We start from the raw sequence: 20,437 nt of genomic DNA on the forward strand, positions 1-20,437 counted from the left end.
CCTTTGTGTTGTCACAGACACCTTATAGCTATGTCACGTTCTTGCCAGTTTCCTGGTCTGGAAAACCAATTCTTCCCAACAACAAAAAAAGGCCACTAGATAATTACATTTCCGAACCCATTTTTCATCGTTTCTGAAAGAAAATGCTGCACAGCAGAGGATTCCCTTCACAATACAACAAAATGCACCTCATTGAATACATTATTTCATAAGATCTGGAGATGATATGGTAGCATTACAGTACTTCTGGAAGAGGCCTGTTTTGTCCATTAAGTAGCAGAAAACATGCACAATATCTACAAAGTTGTAAATGGCTGTGCAGTCCCAGAAGGCACCCAAAGTCTCAAGACACAAGAAGGACAGAGGAAGAACCAATGTTAATCATTGCCGTCTGTTTTTATTACAAGGCTCCAGATAGAAACGACGTCAGAACTGACGGTACTGAATAATTTACCCAGTGGATTGTCTTCATTTAAACCAACAGATATTTCAGCATGCCCTTACTGAAAAATAAAAATTACACATTTCTCATAATTTTCTTAATATTAAAAAGATGCCAGAAGGTACATTAGATTTTGGTTTTCACAGGTTTCTCTTTAGATGTGCTATAGAAATCATAATACATAGTAATTATTACTTTATTCAGTCTTCATCACCTATCCTGATGACGTATCAGTACCTATGACAGGACAATAGTAGGCTTTGCATAAATATTTCAAGTCCAAAGTTATTGTGCCTATAAAATAAGTTAGCACTGTAATAGAATCCCCAGATTAATTCTATTTTAGTGATTCTGCAGCAAAAATATTTGTAGTAGGAAGGAATGACTTAAAAACCTAGCAAGATCTGGACATTCATATATCTCTGTAAACATTTTAATAAGATTTATTACATTTCCAGGAAGGTTAAGAGTTTACAGCAGGTTTTTGAGCTACATTTTATATACTATAATAAATATATAACAGTATCTATGTTCAATTCCATCGTACATTGAGGGGAAAAAATAAAAGACATTGCCTCTTATATGTAACATTCCCATTCGCTTCAAGAATGGTCGTATCTAGGTGTAAACAAAATTGAACGAGTCACTCCAGACGAGCCACACCCAAAACCAGCGGAAGGTTTCATGATGAACTGCAAAGGTCCTGGCAGTGAATATCTAAAAGTTATTTAGAAAGGAAAAAAGGAAGGCATAATTTTAAATAGAAGGCAAATATTACTTAAAACTTTGGGTCACACAGATATACATTTCTGGAGGCCAAATTTGTTTCTCTCAACTCCATGGAGATCCTTTCTTGACAAGATCAGTGACACATATACCTCATGTCCCACTGTGATGTCACATTCTGCTCATATTCTGTATCCATACCAGTAGGTTAAATGCTGAGCAGCATGTTTCTCCCAATCCCAATTAATACAGGAACTGTGAACATCTACAAGATATCACTTGATGTTCTTGTCTTACCTTTCAGTGTTCAGGCAGGAGACTCCCCCTACCCCCCAAATTACCACAGAATACATATATGGACCATTGTTTGGGGGCTTTTTAACAACTTAAAGCAATAATCTAAAGGAACAATGGATCAATGAAAACAACTAACAGATCTTGCCCAGCACAAACACTCCCAACCAAAGAAGGTTGATGGGTGCTCTTACAAAGTAATGTAAATCCTACAGTGACACCTAAAGGTAATCTGATTTCCTGAACCACTCTTTGTACATGCACAATCTTTTACATGGGAGGCTGGCAAAGGAATATGCACCACATGTCATTCATGCTACCTTTCTCTCTCTACAAATGTGTATACTCTCTTTCTCTCCCTACAAATGTGTATGTGCTATTCCTCTGGGATTACAGGATCATGATTAGATGGGATGTTTTTGATACTGGCTACCTTCTTCACAGATGTACAATAATAGGCAACGTCCCAGAATCTTGGTGTTTTTCTACATGACCACACACAAACACTCATTTAGAAAAATGAACAGGCCACCAGTATTGTAGTTATGTTTAAGCAAACACTCATACAATGAAAGTGAAGCTCACTGAAACCTCACAGAAATGCTGAAAACAAATGTTTGAAACAAGTACCTCATAGCCCAAGGGGGTGAAGGAACAAAAACTGGAGGATGGTGAGTGGGGAAATGAACCTTGGAGAAGATGCCTGAGTGGACTGGTAACAGGAAAGAAAGAATGGAAATTGCAACTTGGTCACAATCCCCAGGCAGAAGAGCAATCTTATAGCTTGGTTGGAAACCACAACTGACACACTTTCAGGTAAAACAGCCTTAAAAAGACATTCTATACATTATTGAGCTAATACAGCAATGGTGAATCTTAGCCACAGGGCATCCAAGAAAGAAGCCCTGGCCTGGGTGGGCCCCCAGCAGAAGAAGAAGAAAGAAGAAAGGAGGAGGAGGAAGAGATTGGATTTATACTCCGCTTCTCACTACCAGGAGGAGTCTCAGAGCTCCTTTCTTTTCCCCTCCCCACAACAGACACCCTTGTGAGACAGGTGGAGCTGAGAGAGCTCTGACAGAAACTGCTCTCGAAAGGAACAGCTCTGTGAGAACTTGTGATTGACTCAAGGTCACATCAGCAGGTGCAGGTGCAGGAGTGGGGAATCAAACCTGATTCTCCCAGGTAAGAGTCTGTGCACTTAACCACTACACCAAACTGGCTCTCTTGACAGCCCATCACTCTAATGAAGGGGAAGATAAGAGGAAGAGCCTATGGCTGTGCAGCCTCCTAGCATCTTCTAGCCATCTGACTCATCAGCCACCTCACACACATCATCTCCAAGGCCAGCATGGCAGCCAGCAACTTCCTTGCACAGGGCAGGGGCCTTTTCTTAAGCCTGGGTGGCTATTTACACCATAACCACTCAAGTTAGTATGGTACATTTGTGTGCTCTCTTTCTCCCCCTACAAATGTGTATGCATTTATGGCACTTCCTTCCTCTCCAGAGCTCAGAGTAGTAACGTAGGATACACAGAAACAAAATTATCTCATTTTATACTCAACAACCCACTGAGATAGGTTAGACTGAGTGGTGATGATAAGGTCACATAGAGAACTTCATAACCAAGCAACAATGGGAAGCCAGGTCTTCCAAGTCCAGCACACTAACCGTTATATCACACCGACTTGTCTAAAAAAAACATCATGTGAGGAAGCCCGAGGTCAACAGGAATTAAGGGTACACTTAAATGCTTACATTCCATTGATTTCAATAGGACTCTGATATGCCTAAATTTCTCTGGAATGCCTCCAGCTTTGCATCTGATGTCTCTTCTGAGCAAACCATTGGGGAGCACAGGAGGACCAAATAATCTTAGCAAGTTGCAGACGTAAGGAATTTAACATCTCTCACATTTACTGAAGATTAGTTTACACTCACTTGTACATTACTTGTATTCACTTTTACTTTTATTATTTGCAACTGCAAAGCTACTTACACTGTTTGTGTAAACTGCATTTAGTTACATTTGATCTGCAGTGTCATATCAATACAGGCCACTGTGTCTAACCTAGCCTTCTTGTTGCCACGTTGATTTTCTCCATACAGACCATTTTCAGCAAGAGAGGACACTCAAATATACAAATTACCCACCTGAAATTATACAGTCCAGAAGGGCAATATCACATCTACTTACCAGTATGTAATCTCATTAGATCTGATCTGGATACAGTCCAGGGTAGCCCAATCTATTCAAATCTCAGAAGCTAAGCAGAGGAAGGTTTAGTACTTGGGTGGGAGACCACTAAGGAAGTGTGGGGTTGCTCTGCAGAGGCAGACAATGGCAAACTATTACCTCTGTCTGTTTCTTGTTTTGAAAACTCTATGGGGTCACCAAAAGTTGGCTGCAACTTGATGGCAAAAAAGTCATCTACCCTTTGAGAATGATAACCAAAAGTGATATTGGAGAGGGTCAAGAGAGATGAATCAAAGTGGTAGGCCTTGCCTACTTAAGCAGCAGAAAGCGGTGCTAGAATGGAATGTACCAATGTTACATTTCAGTATAGGGTTGCCAAGTCCAATTCAAGAAATACCTGGGGACTTTGGGGATGGAGCCAGGAGACATTGGGGGCGAAGCCAGGAACAACGGTGTGGCAAGCATAATTGAACTCCAAGGGAGTTCTGGCCATCACATTTAAAGGCACACCTTTTTAAATGTCTTCCTTCCATAGGAAATAATGAAGGATGGGGCACCTTCTTTTGGGGCTCATAGAAGTGGACCCCCTGGTCCAATCGTTTTGAAACTTGGGGGGTACTTTGGGGAGAGGCACTAGATACTATACTGAAAATGCAGTGCCTCTACCTCAAAAAACAGCTCCCCCAGAGCCCCCAAAAGCTCCAGATCAATTCCCCATTATACCCTATGAGAATCGATCTCCACATAGGGAATAATGAAGTACTCAGCAGACGTTTCCCTTCCCCGCCCCCTCCCCCCCTGCTGTTTCTGGCGACTCTGAAGCGAGGGAGTGGCCTCTCTACTCATGAGTTGCTGCCAACTTCTTCCAAGTAACACAGACACACCATCCCAAGAGGAAGCCTTTCAATTGGAGACTGAAGCCTCCTGAGGTGGAAAGGCACATGGTCCTCTGGGGGAGGGGCTTCCCCCCGCCGGCCAGCTGACTGGGGGTGGGAAGGAGCCTGGGAAAGCGGAAGAACTCCCGCTGGGACCTGGGGATTGGCAAGCCTATTTCAGTAAGTAATGTCATTTACGGCTGCTACTCTACTTTAACAACTCCTTGCAAGCAGAATGCCAGCTTAGCAGACAAATCAGTGGGCTAAAACATTTCTTCAATATACTAACATTTTGTATGCAGAGGGCATTTTACATAGCTTAGCAATTCCAAAGCACTCTCTCACTACTGACCAGACAATACTAGTCCATTCTCCCACCATCTAATTCCAATGCTTGGGGAGACAAGGCTTCAGTTTTCCTTTGGAGGAGGGAGAATTTTTACAGACATGGTAAAACATGTTTGGTGAATAAATACAGCCTACCTCCATCACTTTACTGTCATTTTGCCATCTGTTATTTACTTCATTTATACCCCACCGTATCCTTCTCTTCCAGTCTCTCCTCATTTTGCCATCTGTTATTTACTTCATTTATACCCCACCGTATCCTTCTCTTCCAGTCTCTCCTCACAACAATTTTGTGAGATAGATCAGGCTGAGAGTGGCAAGGATGCTTGCTGGAGCCAGTCACAGAGTAGGGATTTGAACCTGGGTCTTCCAGGTCCTAGTCTGACACCCTCAATCACTATACCACACTGGCTATTTATTAGTGCTGGCTGAATACATGTTCATACATCTGTAGCCATGCCACTTTAGGTCAGTCTAGTTTTTGGAAACAGCCAGTGTCAACAAGCACACAAAAATGAACTCCTTCAGATACTGGGCATATACAGTAAAACTTGTTCATCTGAAATGGTTTTACCTAAACCCTTCTCTATTCCAGAAATGCTTGTAAAATGCTAAAGTTTTTCCATTTTCAAAACTAATGGCCGGGAGTGATGGCTTGGGTTCACCACATACTACTAATGTTTGCATCATTGATACTGCAGTGAATACAGCAATCCTTTCTCCAGGTGACATCAGTGCTGTGGGAAAATCATCTTATCCCCAGCACTCAAAACAGCAGATTGTGGATTTCTCAAAGATAATACCAGCTTTTCCCTTCCGGACGAGTACACCCAGTGTTATTGTGACTGAGGGACACAATGCGGCTATGAAATTTCTAGAACATTGTTATAACCAATACACCTCTTTGCCTCCATCCTACTACATAGCTGCATAATTCAGCTGCTGCTACTCAAAGGTGAGTTTAAAAAAAAAATCAAAAATCCAAGCCATGTGCCCATTAAGAAGAAAAAAATAAGAAGCAACAAAAGCCTTATAATTAAAAAACCCACCCCTTCCCCAGATCCAACATACACATCTCCCTTATTCTTTTTTAAAGGGCGAACAGCCTTCCAGCTCCTTGCTTCTGCATGGTGAGCCCTACAGCTCCAGGATCAGATCCTAGGGAAGGTGCAACTCTAAAGGCCTAACAGCTTTCATTGCTCAAAAAAAATCACCTGAGCACAAGCTAAGATGTGAAAGTATTGGTAGATCAGACTACACTAGACTGTTATTTAATGAAGCTGTGACATCACCACTGCCTCATTACCATGATATTAGGAAACTACTCTGTGACGGAAAGCAGTGGGTTAAGAATAAACTGAAGGCGCACAGGGCTGCGTCAGGTGACCTGAGGGTGGGGGGGCAGAGTGCTCACAGCTCTCAGGGAGGGAAAAAGTTAGTTCATGACAAGAAACTGCTGAGGCAGGAGCTCAGTCAGGAGTCTGTCAGAGTTGGAGCCTGACAGAAAGACTGAGAGGGTCAGTTGGGGCCTGAGAAGGGCTGAAAAGATAGCTGATCCTGAGTGGAAGCTGGAGACGGAGACGGGGAAGTCTTCCAGAGACTGCCAGCTTGACCTAACCAGCCGAGAGGGCTGTGTGTGTGTGTGAGTCAGTTAAAGACCTGAACGGTCGCAGACACCAGGAAACTACGCTAAAGACCTAGTGAGGAGGTTGAGGGAGTAGATGTGGGTCAGAGACACCAAGAAGGGCTGAGAGAAGAGTCTTCAGTCGAGGGGTGTGACTAGACACATCTATCCCAAGAGGCCAGACCTTGGCTAGAGTGGGAGAGTGAGTTAAAGGTGGACTGTGTAACTGTGCAAGACTCAAGAAAGTAAAAGTAATCGTGAAGCCTGAAACAAAAGATTAAGCCTGTGTAAATATATCCCATATCCCCAGTTCAAGACTGTTAGTAACAATAAATCTGTGGTTTTAAGTTCAAGTTCTCGTGAGCCTATATTGTGTGAGAAAAACTACAAAGCTGCTGTGGTCCCATCCATCTAAACAAGTAAAATACCCCGAAGAGACTGAAATATAGAGATCCAGTGAGGCCGTGAGGCTGGCGCTGCGATAATTGGTTGCCAGCGTCGGGATTTCGAAGAAAAACCCCAAAATAAGTGTCACTAAGACACACAGAAAGTAGAGGGACACTGCAGTGAAGGAATTAAGACAGTTTTGTGAAAAATTCCTGTCAGAAATGGCTCCTCCTAAGAGAACTACCACAGCCACGGGGGATGGGCAGACACAAGAGGAGATTCCTGAGGAGAATCCTACTCATAGCATAGAGGCTATGAAAATACAGTTGGAATTGGCCAGAATAGAAGCAGAAAAACAAATTCAGATGGCCAAAATTCAAGTAGAAAGAGAGGAGAGAGAACACAGAGAAAGGGAAGCGGAAAGAGAGAGAGAGCACAGAGAGAGGGAACATGAAAGAGAAAAAGGAATGGAAATGGCTAGGCTGGAATCAGAGAGAGAACACAGAGAAAGGGAAGCAGAGAGAGAACATGAGGAAAAAATGTACAGGTTGAAACTCCAGGAGATTCAAGGAAGGCCTGAGTCTCAACGTGATACTAGAAGTGAGAGGCGCCTCACAGTAGAACAAAAGAAATTCCCCAAGTATCAAAAAGGGGATGATGTAGAAGCTTTTTTGTTTAATTTTGAAAGAACATGTAAAGATTTAAGAGTTGCTGATGAGGACAGAATGATTTATTTGAGACCTCAGATCTGTGGAGAGTTGAGTGAAATCTACTCTGAACTGAGGGATGAGGAGACTTCTGATTATCAATTGTGTAAGGAAAGGGTCAGAGTCCGCTTTGGCTTAACAGCAGAGCAAAGCAGGAAAAAATTTAGAGAAATCAGAAGGAAGCCTGGAGAAACATACTCTCAACTAGGTTGTCGGTTAGACAGAGCCCTGAACAGATGGGTTGAAGGGAGTAAAGTTTCCACTTTAGAAGACCTGAAAAACTTAGTGGGCTTGGAACAGTTTTATAACCAAGTCCCCTCTCAGTATAGGTGGGTTCTGAGAGACAAGAAGTTGAAAACAGTAGAAGAAGCAGCTATGATTCTAGATGAGATTGAATCAGATCTAGGGAGATCAATGTGGACTGCTCCAACTAAAAAACCCCGAGTCTGGAACTCTCCAGAGAAGTCTGGGGCGGGTAACAACAACCCTGCAAAGCGGTACAGTCCACCTCCATATAGAAGGACCCAGGCTGCTTGCTTCCAATGTGGAGGAATTGGGCACTATGCCAAATTTTGCCCAGAAAAAGGGAAAAAGACCCCACCAGCTAAGACAGTTAAAATAGTGCAAAGTCAAAAGCAAGAAGTAGAAACAAACCCCTCACTTCCAGAGAACACACCACCAGAAAGACCCAATAGTGTTCTGAAAGTGTGGAAGGTGCAGGAGAGCTTGAGTGAGGAATATACTGAGACTGTGACAGTAAATGACGAGGAAGTCAAGGCTTATAGGGACACAGGGGCGCAGGTTTCCCTAGTACAGCCAGAATTAGTAAAAAGTCATCAGTATTTGCCTGGGAAATCTTACACCATAAAGGGCATTAAAGGACCTACATTTGAAGTGGCCCTAGCAGAAGTTCCTATCAAGTATAGAGAGTTCCAAGGTGATTGGATTGTGGGAGTCCTGAGTGACATAGGAACATCGCTTCTATTGGGCAATGATTTAGCTGATGAGTTAAAGAGACAGCAAGCTAATCCTGTCAACATTGTTACAAGAAGCAGGCCAGAAGAAGCAACTACTGAGGTGTGTGTACAGCAACCAGCAGAAGAAGAGGAAACAATGTTGCAGACCATCCCTGCTGCAGGATTCCTCAGAGAGCAGCAACAAGATGACAGCCTGAAGGAACTATGGCAGAGAACTGGGGAGATGACAGAAAAAGAAGGGGAGAGCATGTTTGGCTCTTTGGAACCCTTTGAGGTGGCCCAACCAGTGAGCAGAGGACACAGCCAAGCAACAGAGCAAGAAACCGTCCAGACCAGCAAGCCTTTTCGATCAAAGTCGTTAGTTGGCAGGTGTGCTCCTTTGTCATCCTCTCCCAAGACAACTAATGGAACTGTTGTCCAAGCTAGGAAACCAACTGTCCAAGTTTTGAGCAGTATGGCTTCCCCATCCACAGACCAGCTATGCATCACAACTGATGAAACAGAATTGCAGCGGCTCATTCAGCAGAAGCAAGAACAATGCACCGCTGGAAGAATTGCCAAGCAGATGACGGCTGCTGCAGACAACATGAGAAGGTCGCAACGACGGCAGAAGCAGTGGTACGACTCCAAGTCCAGAGACAGAGAGTTCAAGCCAGGAGACAGAGTACGGGTTTTGAAGCCCAGGAAGAAGAACAAGTTAGATGTGGCCTGGGAGGGACCTTATACCATCGCCCATAAGGTCTCCAACGTGAACTATGTAGTGAACTTAAGTGAAGATGGGGAACAATGTAGGGTGTTCCATGTAAATATGCTAAAACCTTATTTTGACAGGGGTAATTTGGTTTTAGTTGCAAAGAAGGGAGTGAGTGCGGGAACTGAATTGTCGGGTTGGGGGAAAATATCCCAGGAAGAAACCATTAAGGAGGTTCAGTTCGCCCCTTCTCTTAATGGAGAACAGAGAGCCCAATTACAAACGATATTGGGAGGGTACAAGACAATCTTTTCAGATGTACCAGGGAAGACGAACTTAGCGTGTCATAAGATTGACACAGGGGATTCGAGGCCTGTAGCACTCCAACCATACAGAGTGACTGGCCCGAATGCCAAGTATGTACAGCAGGAGGTAGAAGAGATGTTACAACTGGGTTTAATTGTACCATCAGAAAGTCCGTGGGCCTCACCTGTAGTCCTAGTCCCCAAACCAGACAAAACTATGAGGTTTTGTGTAGACTACAGGAGATTGAATAAAATAACAGTACCGGATGTGTATCCAATGCCTCGCATAGACGAGTTAGTCGAGACAATTGGAGCTGCCAATTTTACTACCACCTTAGATTTGACAAAAGGTTATTGGCAGGTAGCTATGGATCCAAAAGATCAACAGAAAACAGCGTTTATAACCAAGGAGGGACTCTTTGAGTTTACTGTGTTACCATTTGGGTTAAGGAATGCTCCATCCACATTCCAGAGAGTAATTGATAAAATGCTAGTAGGACTGAAAGAATTTGCGCTCGCATATATTGATGATATTGCTATTTTCAGTGCTACATGGAAGGAACACTTGCAGCATGTGGCCATTGTATTACAGCGAGTGAAAGATGCGGGTCTCACCATCAAGGCATCTAAGTGTCAACTAGCCATGGCCGAGGTTAAGTATTTAGGGCATGTGCTAGGAGGAGGTAAGATCAAAGCAGATTGGGGAAAGGTGCAAGCCATACATGAGTGGCCTAGACCCCAAACCAAGAAACAAATACGAGCATTTTTAGGTGTAGTAGGATACTACAGGAGGTTTATACCTGAGTTTAGCACGATAGCAGCACCGCTATGTGAGTGCACCAAGAAGAAGAACCCTGATCCAGTAATCTGGAATTCAGAGTGTGAACAAGCGTATGAACATCTGAAAGTGGTTCTGACCACGGAACCGGTGTTGAAAACTCCAGAGTTTTCAAAGGAGTTTACCCTCTTTACTGATGCATCTAATGTTGGGGTTGGTGCAACTTTAAGTCAGCAAGGAGAGGAAGGACTGTATCATCCAGTTCTGTATTTGAGCAGAAAGTTATTGGACCGAGAGCAACACCTCTCAGTAATTGAAAAAGAGTGTTTAGCGATTGTGTGGGCAATAGGTAAATTGAAACCATACCTATGGGGAAGGAAGTTTACACTGTGTACAGATCATTCTCCCCTGAAATGGTTGAACCAAGTTAAAGATACGAACAGCAAACTGATAAGATGGAGTTTACAGCTCCAAGATTACAACTTTGACATCCAGCATATCCCTGGGAAGCAAAATGTGATAGCAGATGCGCTATCAAGAAGAATGTGAATTTTAAAAGTCTGTTTGTATGGTAATGTTAAAAGAAATTAGACTGTATACCTGATGAAGAATGTATATAATTTTGAAGTTGGTATTATGACAAAAGTGTTATAACGTAGTGTAACCCAAGCAAGTGTGCCCATGTCCCATTGCTCAGCAAAAGGCTGAGACCTTTCGCCTTGCGCAATGTCTCAAAAGGGGGAGGGACATGTGACGGAAAGCAGTGGGTTAAGAATAAACTGAAGGCGCACAGGGCTGCGTCAGGTGACCTGAGGGTGGGGGGGCAGAGTGCTCACAGCTCTCAGGGAGGGAAAAAGTTAGTTCATGACAAGAAACTGCTGAGGCAGGAGCTCAGTCAGGAGTCTGTCAGAGTTGGAGCCTGACAGAAAGACTGAGAGGGTCAGTTGGGGCCTGAGAAGGGCTGAAAAGATAGCTGATCCTGAGTGGAAGCTGGAGACGGAGACGGGGAAGTCTTCCAGAGACTGCCAGCTTGACCTAACCAGCCGAGAGGGCTGTGTGTGTGTGTGAGTCAGTTAAAGACCTGAACGGTCGCAGACACCAGGAAACTACGCTAAAGACCTAGTGAGGAGGTTGAGGGAGTAGATGTGGGTCAGAGACACCAAGAAGGGCTGAGAGAAGAGTCTTCAGTCGAGGGGTGTGACTAGACACATCTATCCCAAGAGGCCAGACCTTGGCTAGAGTGGGAGAGTGAGTTAAAGGTGGACTGTGTAACTGTGCAAGACTCAAGAAAGTAAAAGTAATCGTGAAGCCTGAAACAAAAGATTAAGCCTGTGTAAATATATCCCATATCCCCAGTTCAAGACTGTTAGTAACAATAAATCTGTGGTTTTAAGTTCAAGTTCTCGTGAGCCTATATTGTGTGAGAAAAACTACAAAGCTGCTGTGGTCCCATCCATCTAAACAAGTAAAATACCCCGAAGAGACTGAAATATAGAGATCCAGTGAGGCCGTGAGGCTGGCGCTGCGATATACTCATTCACCATTTATCAATGACTCTCTGATTTATTTGCTTAAAAAGCAGGCAATAAGCAGAAGCAGAACTTGAATGAAATCCCACAAACAATAATTTATCATGAATCATCTAATAATCACTCTTTAATCTATCCCCCATTACTGATGTGCTATAATTACTTGCAGTTATTAGATAAATGCTCTAAAAAGTACATTAAAAACAACACCTAAATTAAAAACACCTACATTAAATGGAAATGTGAAACAAGCAATGCATAATGCTGGACTTCATTACAGCTTCAGCACATAATAGAGTGCACTGTTTGAAAAGCGTTACATCATTGCATGGAACTTCATTGATTAATGAAGATGAAACACATCTTGAAACAGCCATTACGATTAGCCCTACAGAATTACTAGGCAATGCCTTGACAGCATATGATAAAGTCAAGTTACTGCCTTCAGACTTCCCATGAATTTATAGCAAACCTGGTCTAGTCTACTGTGATCCTGTGCAGAGTTAGGGTTTCCTTCCTACCAGACCAAGTGTGTAAAATGGCAGTACCAATGCCTAAGGGTATATTTAAATGTCATTAAATACCAAAATAGCCATTGAAAGACACTATTAACTTCAGCATTGCTGGTCATAGGTGAAAATCTAAGCTGTATCAAAAGAAAAGGATCTCTCCATTAAAAAGAAAGGTTGTTTTAAGAAATCTATTATCACAAGGAACAATTTTTATAGGGCTCAGCCAGGCAGAAATTAACAGACCTATTCAAAGATGGAAAGAACACATAGTTTCATTTTTCTACTCCAGAATATTTTTCACAAACTGGATTTTTTCCCCAAAAACTGGAGGAGGGACCCTCCTGTCATGAAATATTTTTGAAATGATGTCATTATTTCTATGTCAAGATTTCATATAATTTCAGCTTCTCTTTACATCTTCACAATGCTTTCTATTAGCATGTAACAATGTAAGGGAAAGCTGTGGCATTATGTTAATTATAATTCCTATATACTAAAAACATATAGGACTGCCTTGCAATGGTTTTCCTCCTTTCTTCAAGGTCATGGACAGAGGGTGGTGCTCAGTGGCTCGGTCTCCCAGGAGCACTCACTGGAATGTGGAGTGCTGCAGTGGGCAATCCTCTCACCAATGCTATTTAACATCTATATGTGCCCCTTTGCCCAGTTGGTATGGAGATATGGGCTGGGATGTCACTAGTATGCAGATGACACCCAGCTCTATCTGTTGATGGATGGCCACCCAGACTCTGCCCAGGCAGATCATGACTGGGTGCTGTGGCTGGGTAGCTCAAACAAGAGTTGGCTGAAACTTAATCTAAGACAGAGGTAGTGTCTGATCTGGGGTGGAGTTGGTTCTGGAATCGGGCTGCTGACCCTCAATGCGGCAGCACAAGTGCCACCAAGAGGGATAGAAGCCTTGGCGTGATCTTGTATGCCTTGCTTTTTATGAAGGCCTAGATCACAGCATTGGTTGCCAGATCTGCTTTCTACCACCTTTGGTAGGTCAGGGAACTGATTCCTTATCCCTCCACTCAGGACCTCGCCAAAGTGACCCATGTGACAGTCACCTCCAGGTTAGATTACCGCAACTTGCTCTACACAGGCTTGACCTTGACTCTGATTCAGAAACTCCAGCTGGTGCAAAACATGGTGGTGTGCCTGCTGACTGCAACACTTATATGGGCATGTATTCAGCTGGTGTTCTGCCAGTTGCATCGGCTACCAGTTGAGTACTGGATCCTTTTTAAGGTACTGGTGTTAACTTTTAAAGCCCTTAACGGCCTGGGACCAGCATATCTTAGGGACCACCTCTCCTTGGGATAGCCAGTTTGGTGTAGTGGTTAAGTGTGCAGACTCTTATCTGGGAGAACCGGGTTTGATTCCCCACTCCTCCACTTGTACCTGCTGAGATGGCCTTGGGTCAGCCATAGCTCTGGCAGAGGTTGTCCTTGAAAGGGCAGCTGCTGTGAGAGTCCTCTCAGCCCCACCCACCTCACAGGGTGTCTGTTGTAGGGGAAGAAGATAAAGGAGATTGTGAGTCGCTCTGAGACTCTGAGATTCAGAGTAGAGGGTGGGATATAATCCGATATAATCTTCTTCCTCATATACTGCCCCCCACCTCCGGAGAGCTCTATGCTCTGCTGAGCAACATATTCTGGTTGTCCCTGGCCCAAAGGATGTCTACTTAGCCTCAACTAGGGCAGGGCTTTTTCCATCCTGGCTCCTAACTGATGAAACCAGCTCCCATTGGAGATCCGGACTCTGCAGAGTCTGTTGCAATTCCACAGGGCCTGTTCAATGGAGCTGTTCTGCCAGGCCTTTAGTTGAGAAGGTAGACATCACTGAACATCAACATGGCCTCCCTGCTGCATGCATTTGTGATGGCCTCCCTGCTGCATGCAGGCCCATTTCTACTTAGAGCAGGAACTGATCTTGACTACTGTCATCTATTTTGTGTGAGCCAGGGTTTAGGTTTCTGACTTGACAGTCATCTGAATTTGTTAATTTGGAAATTGATTGTTTTTAGCTAGTTGTTTGAAAAATAATGTAATTGTTTTATTGCTGTGATGCCCGAAGCCCGTTTTCAGGAAAGGCAGGATAGAAATGCAAATAAATAAACAAACAACATATATCACTTGGATACCCTTACCTGCTTAGGATCCTGCAACACATGAAAGAAACTGGGTTTTGTGTGGAAATATACACACCAACTTGAGAAAAGTGCTCGCATGCTTCAATCCATGCAAAACTTCACTTCTCCACACAGAACAGGAAGCTACTGATCATTCAAAATCTGATTCTGATCAGGATATAGGTACTTGATGATAGTTATTTTGAAGAATACTGAACAATTTATTATTTGTTTAATAATATGGGTTCCGTGTTGCTATTGTTCCCCACGGTTGTTAAGGCTGTATGCAACAAACTGTAAGCAAAACCACAGACTTTTTTTCACACACCCTCCCTTTTCCCCCAGAAGGCTCATCATGTCTCTTACAAAGTTGATGCTGGAGCTGGAAAACTTCTATACATACACCATGGCAATACGGGCTGAAGTATGCAGAGTAAACTAGATGCCATTGCCTCCCCTCACTCTTCCACCAGCAAAGCTTCTGCTGACTCAAAAGCCTTCAAGTGTGCAAGATGAAAGTGCCAATGATGCTATTTTATTCTTCCCCTCCACCACATTCCTCCCCATACTTGTGGCACTTTGTCCACAAGGCTTCTGAGAGTCCGACCACTCCTTTTCTGAGGCCTCAAGGAGCTGCTGGGGAACACAGGAAGTGGGAAAAACCTTTGTTGGCAAGTGGGGGGTGGAGGGGCAGACAGCAAATATCTGCATTCTCACAAGCCATAGCGTATAAACCTTTGACACTGTAGCCCTTTTTAGACTATATGTTGGACCACATGTGCAGGGAGAACATCCTACATACAATCCTCCTGATAAACATGATCATCATTCTGTCTGAAAGGCTTAATGCATGGATTTACACAAAGAATAGTCTCTGTGTGGAAGCTGACTGCTGGATATGCTCGTAGAAATTTTCTTTATCATATCTAACCTAAGCAGGGCTTTTTTTGAGCAGGAACTTACAAGAACACAGTTCCGACTGGCTTGATGTCAGGAGGTGTGGCCTTATATTCAAATGAGTTTCTGCTGGGCTTTTCCTGCCAAAAAGCCCTATATGAAACAATGGTGATATCAGGGGGTGGGGCCTAATATGCAAATGAGTTCCTGTTGGGTTTTTTCTACAAAAAAGCCCTGAACTTAAGTATTGCATGCATTTCAATCCCCTCCCCCCAAATTCTTGCATTTGATTCCTGAAGGTTTCTTTGCCATGAGTTTGAAAACTTCTGAAACTTTTACATCTCTGGATCTTTTCATTCTTTTTGCCAAAAGATGATGCTTAACTGCAGTTTAGAAGACTGATTTGTTTGGTTTGTTCACACCATTTTCAATAACTGAAGTCATTCATTTTAATACAAATAATTGCAAGTTAAGAACAACCTGTCAATATAATTTTGATTAACTGAAAAAGACTATCATTCTACTTTTATATATTAATACTGCACAAGGCTCATTTTGCAGTGTAGTTACCTTGGTTCTATCAATTATTTTTTCAGCTGGTATTAATTTGTGTTAGTCTGTTCTGTGAAATTCATTTGCTGTTTATCACGTAATCCCTTTGTATACACAGAGCTGGTCCACCACCAATTATATACAGTTCTAAAATATCTGATTTAGTTAAATGTTTGCAGTCCTGCTCAGCCAATAGATATAATCTGTAGAAACTGAAGGTTACCTATGAGAATTAAAATCGCAGCCTGTGGGAGCCTTTGGGACAAACAGCCAAGGCAGGAGAAAGGAAAAATAAGATTTAATTATCCATTCCAGCACAAACCACTGTTTCTCTGTACTTTCAGATGCCATAGGCTGTGCTACCCTTTACATCAGGACTTTCATGACTTTGTTTTGACACCTCCACAGTATTCTGTGCATGTTCTGCTTCCTTTTACAACCACAACTTGATATACGTAATATCTGAAAAGTTATGCTGAGGTTTAAGCCAGCTGTGTGACTGGGTGGAAATACTTTTTTTTTGTGGAGGGGGGGGTGTTGAAGAGATAAACTCTATATATAATGTTGTAAAAGGATGCCATTTTGTTCCATTCGTCTACCATTCTTCAGGGGAAGGGTCCTGCGTGAGAGTTGCAGAATTATGGCATTTTCACTAAATAACCACTTCCAATCCACTTTGCAACTAGATTTGACTTTGTGAAATGGCAAAATCCACTTGCAAATGGTTGCTGAAGTGGATTGAACTGTGTTATTTCACATATGTGAAAGCACCCTTACAACTTGAGTCTATCTAGCCTTAGTGTTTGAGTCCATCTAGCCTCAACCAAGAAAATGGATTCTTCTCAAAGCTACTGGTTTTAAGGAAAAAGGAAAGGAAAGGTCCCCTGTGCAAGCACCAATCATTTCCGACTCTGGGGTGATGTTGCTTTCACAATGTTTTCACAGCAGACTTTTTACAGGGTGGTTTGCCATTGCCTTCCCCAGTCATCTGCGCTTTCCCCTCAGCAAGCTGGGTACTCCCTTTGACCAACCTCGGAAGGATAGAAGGCTGAGTCAACCTCAAGCCAGCTACCTGAAAACCCAGCTTCCGCCGGGGATCGAACTCAGGTCGTGAGCAGAGCTTAGGACTGCAGTACTGCAGCTTTAACACTCTGCGCCACAGCTAAGAAGCCTCTTTTGGATTCAGTAGAGTTGTCTGTAAAAAGGGCATCCCTGTTTTCTTCTTTTCCCTCGCTGAGTCCCCGCCAACTTTTATGGCTGTTGGTATGTGTGGGTCCCATGATCCCAGAAATCAGTAAGGGAGGGGAACACAGCAAAACTCCACATCTGCCATAGGCCATTACAAACCAGGATGACTGCTGTTATGTATATGTTTAAATACTATATGGAAATACTAGCGTTTCATGACCAATTTGACCTCTTTGCTTACAAGTTGCAATACCATACATTTCCTGAGGAAAATACAATCTTTGAATTTCCAAAGACTAGTGTTTCGGCCACCATGGATGTGGAAGCTCTGTACACAATATCTCGAATAAAGATGGATTGCAAACCAGAGAAAATTGATTTCTGACAACACCACAGTTGATATTGCCACCAAACGCTGTCATTTTGTTCTCATCCATAACTACTCAAATTTGATAACTTGTACCTTGAGATTAATGGTATAGCCAATGGTACACCTACTTGGCATCATAGTATGCTAACAGCTTCATGGCTGATTTGGAGCAACGCTTCCTAAACTCCTGCTCTTTTCAGGCTCATTCATTTGCTCATCTTCTAACACTATATATGCCATTAAATGCCAACAATTGCCCTTTGGTCCTCTACATAGGACAAACAGGTTAAACCCTATGCCAAGGATAAACTGACACAAATCTGATATCAAAGAAGCACCAGGACATTCAGTGAGTGACCCCAACATAGTTGTTTTCATAGAATCATAGAATTGAAAGAGACTTCCAGGGTCATCTAGTCCAGTCCCCTGCAAATGCAGGGAATTCACAAATACCTCCCTCACACACATACATCCCAAGTGACTCCTGCTTCATGCCCAGAACTTGCCAAAAACCTCCAGGATCTCTTACCAATCTGGCCTGGAGAAAAAAAATCTTTATTGTAAAGGAAATTCAGGAACAGATTAGAAAGGGAAACTGCTGAGTTACACATTATTACAATAGTCAGAACAATGGAATCCCCAGAACGTAACAGAGATATTTCTTGTCTAACTACATATGCTAACCTCATTCAGTCCTTACATCTGGATTCTCACCAATCCAGGCTATACATGCTCTTTATTGTATTTTATTTCTTATTTGGAATGGCAGACTGGAATAGTAGTTGTAATGTAATGTAATCAACAGCAGAATGTAATGTAATTGAGAATGGCAGATTAGAATGTATTTCTCTGGTCTGGGAACAGAGGAGATACTACACAACCAGTGGCCCCACCTCAAAGATGAGGAGGCTGTAAGGTCACCTCCACGCTTGAGAGGAGACAGGCAGAGCATAATGGTAGGGCTGCAGTTAATTATGCTCAGCATTCCACAATTAAGAAGAGTACATCTGCCCATCAATCTCCAATGTTGATATATTTATTTCCTTTGCTATGTTTTCCAGCTTGGTGTAGTGGTAAAGAGTAGCACTCTGAACCTGAGAACTGGGTTTAATTCCTCACTTGAAGCAAGTTAGGCAATTTTAGGCATGTTGAAGCACTCTCAACCTAAAAAAATAAGCACATCTCACCACTAGTGGTGTCAAAAGGGAGCTACAGCTTCAGCAGCCAGACCCTCTGGGATCTCTTGGCTATTCCATACACAATGCCATATGATAATTTCAATTCCCCACATAATTAAGCCCAAACAAATGGCAACCATATAAACTAAGCTTGTTATTCCTGTTTGGCCCTTGAATCTGTTAAACATTTTCATTATGTTATATGCTAATTTGCTGCTCATCCTCTGCCTATATGCATGGAACATTAACTTCTATTTCAGTGTATCTGAAGAAGTATGTGTGCATACCAAAGTTTATCTCTTGAATAAAACTTTGCTGGTTTTAAAGGTGCCACTGGACTTGAACTTTGTTCAGTGTTTTTTTTCTTTTGTGTGTGTGTGTGTGTGTGTCTGTGTACATTTCAATCATACCATGGACACAAACTTCCTGTTCGATGTACATTGTTGAAAAATCAGGATGGCCTTTGCTAGTGTATAAATGGCCCTCAGCTAAACTGGAGATTTTGCAGGGCAAGAGCTTTTTAGAAGGCAGACAGTGAGGAAGCACCTCAAAGAATCAGTCCAGAACATATTAAAGTTTTTGTTAGACCTGGAAGTTCCATTAATGGTACCAAGTTAAAAAGTTGCTTAAATGAAAAAAAAAAATTGGAAATGCATTATGAAATTGTGGAGAATAAGACTAGCAACATTTATCTATTTGGTGGGGAAGAGCAGTTGCCTGAATTTTAGGTTGAATTACTAGTGACCTTAAGTGATTGTTTTTACAAAATGACTCTGACTCCATGTTAACTGAAGGGGTGAAAGAATACCTCCTGTTGACACCGGCTCATCAGAACTCAAAATGGCAGCCATTAACAGCTATAAAAATTTTGTCCTGCGTATCATGCAGTCTACGGAAGTAAATACATGTCCATTTTCAGAGATTAACATTGAGTGTTTAGATGCACATACTGATGGTTGTGTGCATGGAGTTCCACATTTGTTTAGATGGGCCTGATCCACATATGCTGATCCACATCTGTGGATGGAAGATTGGGTGCTCTCACTAATATATGAGTGGGAAGTAGCATCTTTCTGTGCCTGTAAAGAACTGCAGAACTTGGACAAAGTATCTGTGGCTTTTGAATAAAAAATATTTATTTTGGTGAGTTTTGCAACATGAGCCTCCAAAAACAAAATACTCAAGGATAGTGGTAGAACCAAATGCTTGTAATTCTGCATTTCTCTTAATGACAGAATACGGGAAGTCAGAGATGATGCAATATATACCTGGTGTCATCCCAGTCAGGGTTATTTCCAGTGAGGGATCCTCTAGAATCTGTGGAGTATTTGTAAACCACTAGCAGGCACTGTTTACAAAGCTCTACTATTCGCTGGCAGCACTGGAGTTGATCGGCAGTCACTGCTTCTGTGTTTTTACTGAATATTGTCTCCCAGGAGCTCCTGTTGGCATGGAAACAGACATGACCTCACAATTTCTATCACAAATGGCAATCTAAAAGCTTTACTGCTCTACATGAGAGACCTTGCCATGGAGAAGTAAGAAAGAATGCACAACCTTGCCCATTTACAGAAAAATGACAACCATATTTCACTGGCTGCTAGTGGGGAAATATAAAAACACGAATTAAGAAGTTAATCTTCATATTCAAAAAGGCCTCTGAACAGTTATTCACTGAGTGCCTCTATGGCACAATTGTTTATTTAAGCACCAAAAAAGAGCCCTAGT

At 42.6% G+C, this 20,437-nt stretch overlaps 1 protein-coding gene across 3 annotated transcripts in view; it reads right to left on the reverse strand.

The window, feature by feature from the left end:
- Window positions 1–377: 377 nt before the first annotated feature.
- Window positions 378–20,437, reverse strand: part of TTLL7 (tubulin tyrosine ligase like 7) — a 124,029-nt gene continuing 103,969 nt past the window's right edge. For all 3 annotated transcript variants that reach the window (XM_060232110.1, XM_060232109.1, XM_060232111.1), the window contains 2 exons: window positions 19,978–20,151; window positions 378–1,159 (listed from right to left, as the gene is read on the reverse strand). In XM_060232110.1, coding sequence (XP_060088093.1) covers window positions 1,045–1,159; window positions 19,978–20,151 — 289 coding nt within the window. In that variant the 3' untranslated portion in view covers window positions 378–1,044. The remainder of the gene's footprint in view (window positions 1,160–19,977; window positions 20,152–20,437) is intronic.

Source organism: Heteronotia binoei, chromosome 2, assembly GCF_032191835.1.
Source record: "Heteronotia binoei isolate CCM8104 ecotype False Entrance Well chromosome 2, APGP_CSIRO_Hbin_v1, whole genome shotgun sequence".
NCBI lineage: Eukaryota > Metazoa > Chordata > Lepidosauria > Squamata > Gekkonidae > Heteronotia > Heteronotia binoei.